Here is a 12,443-nt window from a genome sequence, read left to right on the forward strand (position 1 = left end):
ACCATAAGACAATGTCTGATTAAACAGAAAGGATTTGTGTTTAAAAGCTGCCGATATTGTTTAAGCATGAATAAAAAAAAACACTTCTCATGTAACCAAAAACATTACTCAATATAAAAATATCAGTTATAAGGAATGAAAGGCACAATTCAATATATTATTTCCTGAAGAGCCTTTGTTTTTTCCTTTATTTGTAATGCAGTGGCTGAGACTTAGCTGGAAAATTTATAGACAACAAATCTATATCTATCATTTTGGTTTTCTTGTAAATTGGTAATCTAATAATATTCTATATTAGTGGGAATGTTGTACATCATTAAATTCATGTGTATTTATTAATTTATTTCAAATTGGGAAAATGCTTCATTAAAGAGAATATATCAGTAAAGATTCGGGTTCTCTGCAGTGCTGGTCTGATAGATCCACATCAAAAGAAAAGAAAGCTGTTGCAAATTGTAAACACAGCATTTGGGTGTACAATTAGAATATATATGTAATTTAAAAGGAAGAGTCCTCTGATGTCATTGTTCGTCTGATCAACAAGGCCAACCAACATTTTTAAAGTGGATTTAAAGAATTCAGGATTGTATTACCCAGTCAACATTGTGAATCTTTCAGCCACTGAGAAGTAATTCAAAATAAAAATAGTGGGTTTCTCAAGGGAAGGGAGGTGTATCCAAGACCTGTGCAGATTGCTTTTTACTGCTGTCGAAAACCACCAATCTCATATAGTTCTCATTCTGCTTGTCACGAATACAGAGGTTACTGCAGGGTTGTTCTCAGGGGAATTAAAAAGTTTGAAGGTTATTAGTAACAAGTCAGCTTTTGAAATTCCATTTCAGACTTACTATTCTCAAGAATTTAACACACAATTGAATCGCAGTGAAGTGTCAAAAGGCTTGTGTCCCAATAAACATGTGTGTGTGGTACATTTAAAAAGAAAATACAAATCTATGCTCATTCATTCCTTGGTTGAACTTTAACATGTGCTTCCACTTCTGTTTTATGCCCCCAGTGTTCTATAAAATATATTAAATATTTTATTACAAAAATGTACATCATGACAAAGCAGATATTAATTACGCCCTTAAAAGTTAGGACAGGTGGTGTGTGCCTCATCAGAATAAGCAGGAGAGAAATGTTCCAACAAGTGGTGTGTATATGTTTGACTGTCGCTCTGTTGGTGTCAGTATGATTATCTTCAATTAATCTACTAGTTTTTGTAATTGTTTAGTGAAAAGCATCAAGACCACCAGCACTATTGCATTGTGTACCATATTTGTGCTGTTTGGACACATGTTTTGCCACCATTGAAAGAATTGTATGATGAGGAAACAAACCTAAACCAGCAGAATGGATAACTTTGGCACTGCAATATAGAGTAATGATTATACAGTTTAATGCAAATAAAGTAATGAACCAATCACTGTAGACCATCATTTCACAAAACTGAGTCTGAATGGACTAGGAATGCAATATATAGTCTGCACACCTGTGTTTAAAAAATGTACTTAATAATGTGAAAGTGTTTCACTAAAACAATAAAAATAATATAGAATAATAAATACATAGTTTAAAGTGATCCCTTTGGTTTAAAGCAATGTAAAGATTTCAATAATAAGTAGTCAGAGTTCATATCCTTGTCTGACAGTAATAAAGCTTAAACAGAATGCATAAAGAAAGGGACACCATGATACAGCTGTGGCTAATACATCGCTAAAAAAAACTTACAGGAATAAATAACAGAATAATAATATTATGTTCACTGTGAGGAGGTGAACTGTCACCTTTAATAACACAGTTTAATGTTTAGTTAAGATCTTCCTCATTTTATTACAAACAACATGTACTTGTTTCCATTTATTTCCTTTTATTTATATTTGTGTTTACATTACATGAGTTGCCTTACTTGTCTGTCTGTGTGTGTGACTGTCAATAGCATTATATTTCAAGGGGCCAAGTTTTTATCTATGGGGTGGAATATATTTGTAAACAGTTGAATATGGTTATTTGGGGGAATTTAATACTTTTACTATTTCAGAATTTTAAAATTAAGTTGTGGGTTTAAGTTGACTTTATTTTCTTGTTATGTTTTAGTTAATTGTTTTTCTTTATTGGTTTAAACTATAGGAGGAGTCAGCCTGTCAGCACCAATAAAAGAAAGGAAAAATTCCTCCTGTATGCACATCACCCAGGTTTTCACTTGTATGTGTCACTTGAAGTATGTATCTGTTTAGTTTAATGTATATTCGGTTATATTTAGTTTTTAGTTACAGAGAATTCTGAGTTTGTTTATTTTTATTTTTGTATAATTTATTTTGACTTTTTTTTGCTGACTTTGCTGATAAAGCTGACTGCTGAGTTAGTGTAGTCGATTACACGATTACATGAAAATCATATAATCGTTTCAAACCGTTTCAAATATTGGGGGGAAAATATGTGATTTTGGGGGATTTTTAGGAACATTTTGGGGGGAAATTATGGAGAGGACCTGGCAACACTGCTTGCAAGAAGCAGCAATGGGTCAATAAAGCATTTAAACACAGCGATCTGGTACTCCGTGCTGTGAATCCACAGCATTCACAGCAGTTACAAATATAAGTAGAAGAAAAAAATTATAAAATAAAAACCAAAACCGCCATTGATGAAAGCTGTGTAGTTATTATTATTATTATTATTATTATTATTATTATTATTATTATTATTATTATTATTATTATTAGCAGACGCTCTTATCTAGGCATTATCTATTATAGGGTGGATCAATGGTGTGTTGGGTGAATAACAGATCAATGTATTTTATTCAGCATCCACTTCCCAGCTAACACAACGTGACAATGTGAATGTATTTATTTACATAAATAGTAAATAGTGGTTACATTTATCATTGTAAGAAACTAGCAACTAAAAATATACCACAACGGTTCATTGGAAGTCAGCTGTTTCTGCCGCTGATGTTGGAGTTTCTAGGTGAATAGAATTATCCTGTTGTGATGCCTGAATTCATCAGTAACATCAACAGACATTAGTGTGAGGTCCTTCTTTTTGTACAGGTGTGCTGCCCATTAAGACTTTCTTCTGTCATAATGGAGCGCAAATGTGTTTTAAGTAGTTTTAGCTCACTGAACACTGAACTTGTAGTACAAGCTCATTACAAGTCACATAACCCTCTGAATAAATAAGAACGGTGTTAAGCTGCCTGCTTCAACATATCTACCAGATTGGTTTAGCAGGTGTAACACTGGGTGAGTGCCTGCGGTGTGTGGTTCGAATCCCAAGCAGCATCTGCATTTATTTTTTCAAAATTGCCATGGCACCATGCCCCCCCACCCCCTAAATATGCCACTGCTGGACACGATGTTGTGATATAAATGCCTCTTGCAATTTGGATTACAAATTAACACATTTTTTATTTTGGTTCCTGGATGGTAAGTGTTATTTCCTAATTGCTTATGCCTCAGAAGTATAGAAAATGGCTATTATTCCCCACAAACTTTGCTTTTGTGACCAGGACAGTGACATTTTGAAATGTACCTATTTTCCAGAACATTCCAGATAAAGTCAGTGCTGAGTAAACTTGGAGTAACTTCTAGAACTTTCTAGAACTTTCCAGTAGGGCTGCACAATATATCGAAAAATAATTGTTATCGCGATAATAGTATATGCGATATCCGTATCGCAGAGAGGTGCGATAAATTACATTTATTTTATGTGCCAAGCATTTGTGTGTTGCATGCATAGGTTGTTTATCCAAATTTGACCAATTAGATGGGGCCTTTCTATCTTTATACCCACCTCCCCAGTAGGTGCTCTTATGCTATTGGCTAGACCGGGCCCAAAGGGGAACCTAGTGGCTCAGAGCAGAGAGTGGAAAATAAAAAGTAATGGCGGGAGTAGAGACAAGCGAGGAAAATGACAACAGCGAAGAACTTGTGCCTAAAAGACTTAATTAGACCTAATTAGACTTTGTGAGTCTAATTAACAAATTGGACCGGATATATCAGCTGCCATTGAGAAATTATTGTAGATGTACGACACATGTGTGAAGACAGTGAGCTCCGAGCTGCGCCAAGTGGACTTCTACGGTAGCACCCCTGACCTGTTGTCCAGTCGTACGACTGAGCCCTACATGAGCTTTACCGTTCACTTTCTTACTGAAGACTTTGAATTAAAAACACACTGTCTGGGCGTTGTATATTTCCCCGAATCCCACACCAGTGAAAACATAGCCCATGGACTGTGGGAAGTTTTAACCAGCTTGAACTTAAAAGAGGAGAATCAAGTGTGCATTACAACAGACAACGGCGCTAATGTGGTGAAGGCTACCGAACTTAATAATTGGGTCAGACTACAATGCTTTGGTAACCGCTTGCATCTGGCCATCGGTGAGTGTTGATGTTTATATTTGCAATAATAAAATGAAAACAGAAAAAGGTATAGTTTGTATAGTTGCATGTAGTATAAACATGATTTTGCATATTGTAATATTTAAGATAATGTGTTTATGCAGCACTGTGGAGTAGTGTTTAGGGCTCTGGACTCATAACTGGACGTTTGTGGGTTCAAATCCCAGGGTGGGGCAGTGCTGTTGTACCCTTGAGCAAGGTACTTCAGTTAGATTGCTCCAGTAAAATACCCAGCTGTATAAATGGCTAAAAAGTCACCCTGGATAAGAGTGTCTGCTAAATGACAAATAATGTAACATAATGTTTATTTAGGAAATATAATCCACAGAGGCTATCAAATTGTAGCTGACTGTTTTCTATCTCAAATGCTGTTATATAAAATTGTAATTATAATATTGCAATGTTATTTCACCCTGTATGTCCTTGTTTTGTTTTTTCTTCACTCTTCAGAAAATGCTGTTAAAGGTGATGAGCGCATTTCTCGGGCTGTTGGTCTTTGCAAAAAGTTAGTGGGACATTTCTCCCACAGCTGGAAGGAGAAGATGGCCCTGAAAAAAACACAAAAAGAGCACAACCTCCCAGAGCACTACCTCATCACAGAATGCCCTACAAGGAGGGGTTCAAGATTCAGATATGATTCATGAGATTCATGATTCATGATTCAGAGAGTTCTAGAGCAGCAGCGGGACATAAGCGACGTCCTGTCAGCAGACAGAAAGTCAAGACATTTGGTTCCTTCTTGGCAGGACCTAGATGTACTTGAGTCTATAAACCAGGCATTGCAGCCTCTGCAAGAATTTACAGATGCTCTGTCAGGTGAAAGTTATGTATGTGTTTTGTATGTGAAACCTATACTTCACTTGATGAATACCTCAGTTCTTGCTGCAAAGGAAGAAGACAGTGATTTAACAAAGTCCATAAAGATGAGGATTCTAGACTACATGAACACTAAGTATGACAACCCAGCAACTCAAGAACTTCTGGACATGACCTGCTTTATGGACCCCAGATTCAAAGCCAGCTACATCAGCAGTGACAAGGTGTCAGACATCAGAGCCAGGGTGATGTCTGAAATTTAAGCAACTGTGACAAAGGTAAATGTTAATATGACAATAGTTAGTAAGTGATCAAATTAATGCACTATAACTAGATTTGGTTACAATATTTACGTTATTTCTCTATTTTAGGAGCAAAGCCTAAGTAATCAAGATCACCAGGGCATGGGTCCATCAGATGTCATCCTAAAGAAGGCCAAAAAATCCCTGGGCAGTTTCTTCAAGGCATCCCTAGCTCCGTCATCTATGGTACCATTGCACGCTGTGGAGGCTGAACTGAACAGCTACAGTGAGGGGAAAAAAGTATTTGATCCCCTGCTGATTTTGTACGTTTGCCCACTGACAAAGAAATGATCAGTCTATAATTTTAATGGTATGTGTATTTTAACAGTGAGAGACAGAATAACAACAACAAAATCCAGAAAAACGCATTTCAAAAAAGTTATGAATTGATTTGCATGTTAATGAGGGAAATAAGTATTTGACCCCTTCGAATTAGTACTTGGTGGCAAAACCCTTGTTGGCAATCACAGAGGTCAGACATTTCTTGTAGTTGGCCACCAGGTTTGCACACATCTCAGGAGGGATTTTGTCCCACTCCTCTTTGCAGATCCTCTCCAAGTCATTAAGGTTTCGAGGCTGACGTTTGGCAACTCGAACCTTCAGCTCCCTCCACAGATTTTCAATGGGATTAATGTCTGGAGACTGGCTAGGCCACTCCAGGACCTTAATGTGCTTCTTCTTGAGCCACTCCTTTGTTGCCTTGGCTGTGTGTTTTGGGTCATTGTCATGATGGAATACCCATCTACGACCCATTTTCAATGCCCTGGCTGAGGGAAGGAGGTTCTCACCCAAGATTTGACAGTACATGGCCCCGTCCATCGTCCCTTTGATGCGGTGCAGTTGTCCTGTCCCCTTAGCAGAAAAACACCCCCAAAGCATAATGTTTCCACCTCCATGTTTGACAGTGGGGATGGTGTTCTTGGGGTCATTCCTCCTCCTCCAAACACAGCGAGTTGAGTTGATGCCAAAGAGCTTGATTTTGGTCTCATCTGACCACAACACTTTCACCCAGTTCTCCTCTGAATCATTCAGGTGTTCATTGGCAAACTTCAGACGGACCTGTACATGTGCTTTCTTAAGCAGGGGGACCTTGCGGGCGCTGCAGGATTTCAGTCCTTCACGGCGTAGTGTGTTACCAATTGTTTTCTTGGTGACTATGGTCCCAGCTGCCTTGAGATCATTAACAAGATCATCCCGTGTAGTTCTGGGCTGATTCCTCACCGTTCTCATGATCATTGAAACTCCACGAGGTGAGATCTTGCATGGAGCCCCAGACCGAGGGAGACTGACAGTTATTTTGTGTTTCTTCCATTTGCGAATAATCGCACCAACTGTTGTCACCTTCTGACCAAGCTGCTTGGCGATGGTCTTGTAGTCCATTCCAGCCTTGCGTAGGTCTACAATCTCGTCCCTGACATCCTTGGGCAGCTCTTTGGTCTTGGCCATGGTGGAGAGTTTGGAATCTGATTGATTGGTTGCTTCTGTGGACAGGTGTCTTTTATACAGGTAACGAGCTGAGATTAGGAGCACTCCCTTTAAGAGAGTGCTCCTAATCTCAGCTCGTTACCTGTATAAAAGACACATGGGAGCCAGAAATCTTGCTGATTGATAGGGGATCAAATACTTATTTCCCTCATTAACATGCAAATCAATTCATAACTTTTTTGAAATGCGTTTTTCTGGATTTTTTTGTTGTTATTCTGTCTCTCACTGTTAAAATACATCTACCATTAAAATTATAGACTGGTAATTTCTTTGTCAGTGGGCAAACGTACAAAATCAGCAGGGGATCAAATACTTTTTTCCCTCACTGTACTTCATTCCTGAACCTTTCCCTTAACACTTACAAATGAAGCCATTTTCACATCATAACTTTCATACTTCACAGTGACGTCTTTGCCATCATTTACTGCACCGCAACTGAATGCCCATATTAAAGACAATGGATAGCGATGTCTGTTCACATAACATTGTATACATTTGTGTTAATTGTGTAATGCTTTGCATATTACTTTGACAGTTACTTTTTAAGTATGCACAATTAAGGATATTTTCATCAGACAGGCATTAATCAATAGCAAACAAAAAGCCTCTTGTGTATTGTTTGCCATCAGGGGTTATAGAGTCATTAGAAATTGGTTGCACTCATTGGAATAAATGTTAAACCCAAGGAGAATTTAACTATATACTTATATGCCGGGCAAGCAGAGTTTCACCTTCGTTGAGAATTACTGGCACTGGATTATCTCCAATACTTTAATCAAGGTAAGGGCTGATTATCTCCACAATTAATAGGATAAATATGCAATTGTTTTGTTGTTGTTGAAAGTTAAATGTTAAACATTTTTATGAACAGCTGACATTGACAAGTAAGTAAAATAAATCTTTGTCTGAGACATCTTAAGAACATGAGTCTCTATCAGAAAATAGAATACAAGTGGCTGGAAAGGTGCCAGACATTCACATTTGCATTGACTTTTGAAAGCCTTAAAACACACACTCATGTACAGAGCAGATTTTTTTTTTTTTAAACAAAAAAAAACTTTTATTACAAATTATGGTATTGCAGGCAAACTGTTTTTCATTGCTCAGAGATAATGTCTTTCTGTATATATATATATATATATATATGATCCCTTTAGTCAAATGAGTAAATAAACCACATGTGTGTATGTGTGTATATATATATATATATATATATATATATATATATATATATATATATATAATTTATGCAGGAACTACTGATGCTGGTATCCTTCCATACTATAATTAAGGTAAGAGCAGGACTTCTACAGACTGAGGAAGCATAATCTGTTTCTTCATCTTTTATATGCTTCTGTATAACGGCTTTGTCTTTTTAATATATAATATGAATCAAATCAAAATGATGGGAGGCACAGATGTATTCTAATGAAAGGAAACTTCTATATATATTGAACCATGTAAATACATAATTTCAATGATTGCAATAACATTGGCACATGAAAGCAGGTCCAAGAAAATGTTAACTGGGCCTCTGTAGTTAGAGCACTGATCAAGCTATTTGAGTTGGCAATAAGTTACTTATGGAAACATTGTATTGCTGGTGTATGTTCAGGCTTTCATGGGGAATGACTTAAAACAATGTGGAAAATCATGGAGGAGTTTCATCATTATATAAAACATTTAAATCCTCCCAGAATGCTGAGTCTCTTAACTGGTAGCCAAAGAGCAACAACTTATTAATAAATAAAATAATATAATAAATAAATAATGTATCTTTTCTGATTGTTTTTAATTCCAATCAGGACATTGCTTCATGTCAGAAGGAAACCAAACCACTGTGAAGGAGTTCATTATCATGGGCTTCCCTGGACTTCAGCCTCAATATTACTGGATGGCATCCATGACTTTGTTTCTGGTGTATGTGAGCACTCTGCTGGGCAACCTGCTCACAACCACGTTGCTGCTGATCGAAGAGCATCTCCACAAACCCATGTACTTCATCATCTTAAACCTTGCATTGTCCGACATCTGCTTCAGCACCGTCACTTTGCCAAAGATCATCAGCAAGTATTGGTTTCAGGCATCAAGCATTTCTTTCTCTGGTTGCTTCCTGCAGATGTTTCTAGTGCACTATTTTGGAACACTGAACTCATTCATAATGATGATAATGGCGTTAGATCGCTATGTGGCAATATGTTATCCTCTCAGGTACCCTGTGCTGATCAAAAACACCACGATCTTTCTGTTAAGTGGGATCGCTTGGCTTGTGTCCTGGATCGTCCCCACTGTTACTACCCTGCAGGCCTATGCTTTGCCTTACTGTGGCCCTAACACTATTATTCAATGTTACTGTGACACAATTTCTATAACAAGGTTAGCATGTGCTGACATTAAGGTATACAGTTTAGTGGGGTTCACATTAGGTATGTCAGTGTTACTGGTACCTCTCTGTTTTATCATCTATTCTTACATACAGATCATTCTGTCAGTGTTAAGGATTGCAAGCTCCCAAGGACGCCACAAAGCCTTTTCCACTTGCAGTGCACAGTTTTGCATCATAACACTGTACTATGGTCCCCGATGCTTTGTTTACATCGCAAACATTGCAAACTTTCCCATCACCACTGATTTCCGCATCCTTATGATCTTGTTCTATAGTCTGATTCCTCCCGTGTTCAACCCTGTGATCTACTTCTTCAGGACCAAAGAAATCAAACAGAGTTTGGTCAGAAGGTTCAGAGGCAGACAGATTCACATCCAGAGAGCCAACATCACTGCTGTTTGCAGCTAAACCATAAGACAATGTCTGATTAAACAAAATGGTGTTTAAAAGCTGACTAAATTTTTTAAGCATAAATAAAAAGAAAACACTTCTCATGTTACCAAAAACATTACTCAATATAAAAGTATCAGTTATAAGGAATGAAAGGTACTATTCGATATAGTATTTTTTCTTTTTTCATAATGCATTGTCTGAGACTCTGGATAATTTATGGACAACAAATAAGGAGTCTTTGCATTTTGGTTTTCCTGTAAATTGCTCATCTAAATGGTAATGTTGTACATCATTAAATAAATGTGTATTTATTAATTGATTTAAACTTGGGAAAATGCTTAATTAAAGAGAATATATCAAGGTTTGGGTTCTCAGCCGTGCTGGTCTGATAGATTCACATCAAAAGAATAGAAGCTGTTGCAAATTGTTAACAGGGCAATTGGGTGTACATGTTGCTAATTAGAATGTATATTTATTTTATATTTATATTTATGTATTTTAAAAGGAAGAGTCCTCTCATATTATTTATTCTTCTTTTGATCAACAAGGCCATGAATAGTTATTGTGGTTGAAACCCACCAGTCTCATGTATGTCATGAATACAGAGGTTACTGCAGGGTTGTTCTCAGGTGAATTAAAAAGTTTGAAGGTTATTTTAACTAGTCAGCTTTAGATATTCACTCTCAGACGACTTATTATCCTCAAGAATATAACACACAATTGAAGGGCAGTGAAGTGTTAAAAGGCTTGTGTCCCTATAAATATGTGTATGTGTTGTATGTGTGTGGTGCATTTAAGAAAGAAAGTACAAACCTTAACCAGTTCATTCATTGGTTGAACTTTAACATGTGCTTCTTCTCGTGTTTTATGTCCCCATTGTTCTAAAATCAAATATATATACGAGACTGAGGATTTGACATATTACTGCAAACATGATTAGATTAAAATACTGTAGAAACTTTATCATGGGAGTCTGGGAGAAGGGGACAAATTACCTAGAGTCTAATATGAGATAAGGGAAAGTTAGAATGCTGTAATCTTAGTACTGCATTGTAAAGGCTCTGGAACTTCTTGTCCCTCCATATCCATAGGGTAGATTGGGCACAACAAATATCAGGTGGATCTGAAATAACAAACAGGACAACATGTCACAAGGGACCCTCCTGATTCACTGGCTCAATAGTATACTGTCCCATGATCTTCACACAACCTGTTCATATGCAGTGCGGAATCCTCTTGGTGTTCCTGAATCAATTTCTCTGGACTGCCGTCCATGAGTTCTGCAGGGGGAAAGCCCAGAAGAAAATCTACTGGTAACTGGGGTTCCCAACCAAACATAAAATACTAAGGACTCTTACTGGAAGACTGATATTCAGTAGTATTGTAGGCAAAAAGGAGTTGAGAAAGATAATCCGGCAAGTGTCTCTTCTCCTGTGGGGTTAAAATGTGCATTAGATCATGTCAAGTGCACTTAAACCTCTCACATTTATTATTATTATTATTATTATTATTATTATTATTATTATTTCTTGGCAGACGCCCTTATCCAGGGCGACTTACAACATAAGTGCAAAGTGTACATTTTACATTACCTTGTGTGTGGTAAGGGGTAGTGCGGCTCTACTGTATCCCATAGATTTTACAGAGCTGCTGAATGATGGCACTCTCAAATGTTGTCACCCTGGCACCCCAAACAAACAAAACCAGTCCTAGAAGCGTCGAGCCAGTCAATTTGACCGATATGGTTATTAAAATTTGAATTACTCTATGTTCCTAAATACACTGCACATACCCGTACATTGTACAGCATTGCAGGTGTTTTCTTACAACTGTAGTCAGATTAAGTGGATACAGTGATTACCCCGCAAATAAACATGGATTTGAAACGGAGATTGAAGAGAGCTCGTTTTGGAAATGCTGTGTATATAAACATGACTGATTCAGGAGTATAAGTGATACTGGTAATGACAGATCATTTGTGGGTTTATGCTAGTGTTGTGAAAACATTGTGAGTGAAATGCCAGGTCCAAAAGGCGCCGAGTGCTCTACTGATCAATATGCGATTGCTACTGCACATAGTACAGAGTGCAATAACGCAGGCACATCGCACACAAAATAATGATTCATGGACATTATCAGCGAAGGAGCATTTATTGTGATGCTATATATTTGTGGAGTAAAAGTGTCACCTGGAAAGGGCTGTCAAAATGCAGTATGAGGTAGGTGCTCATGCAGGGAAAGTGGAGAAACGTGTCCTGTGTGGACTGTCCCGAGCTGTCAAGTATGTGGCTAAATATATAGTAAATAGTTTATTGAAATACAAAGCTACAGAGAATAAAAGCAGTGAATGTTATTATTTATTATTATTTTTATTTCTTGGCAGACGCCCTTATCCAGGGCGACTTACAACATAAGTGCAAAAATACAGAGAAGTACAAGGCATCAATCATTAAAAATTCAACTTAGCTAAAACATAGCAATTCAAAATAATACATTTTACAAATTACAATTACAATTTACACAAGTACAGTAAGAGACTTCCTACATCCTGGACGGTGAAAGCTAAGTGCTGTCAAGATGTAGGGTTACAGACTAGGGCTACGGGAAAGGGAGCAAGGAGGAAAACAATCAAGAACGCGAGGAGCATAATAAGCT

General features: G+C 37.3%; 1 protein-coding gene across 1 annotated transcript; it reads left to right on the forward strand.

The window, feature by feature from the left end:
* Window positions 1–8,825: 8,825 nt before the first annotated feature.
* LOC136747223 (olfactory receptor 1E16-like) lies at window positions 8,826–9,803 on the forward strand. Its single transcript, XM_066700173.1, has one exon. The coding sequence runs from the start codon at window positions 8,826–8,828 to the stop codon at window positions 9,801–9,803; it is 978 nt and encodes a 325-aa protein (XP_066556270.1).
* Window positions 9,804–12,443: the final 2,640 nt, after the last annotated feature.

The sequence above is a fragment of the Amia ocellicauda genome, chromosome 3 (assembly GCF_036373705.1).
Source record: "Amia ocellicauda isolate fAmiCal2 chromosome 3, fAmiCal2.hap1, whole genome shotgun sequence".
Classification (NCBI taxonomy): Eukaryota; Metazoa; Chordata; class Actinopteri; order Amiiformes; family Amiidae; genus Amia; species Amia ocellicauda.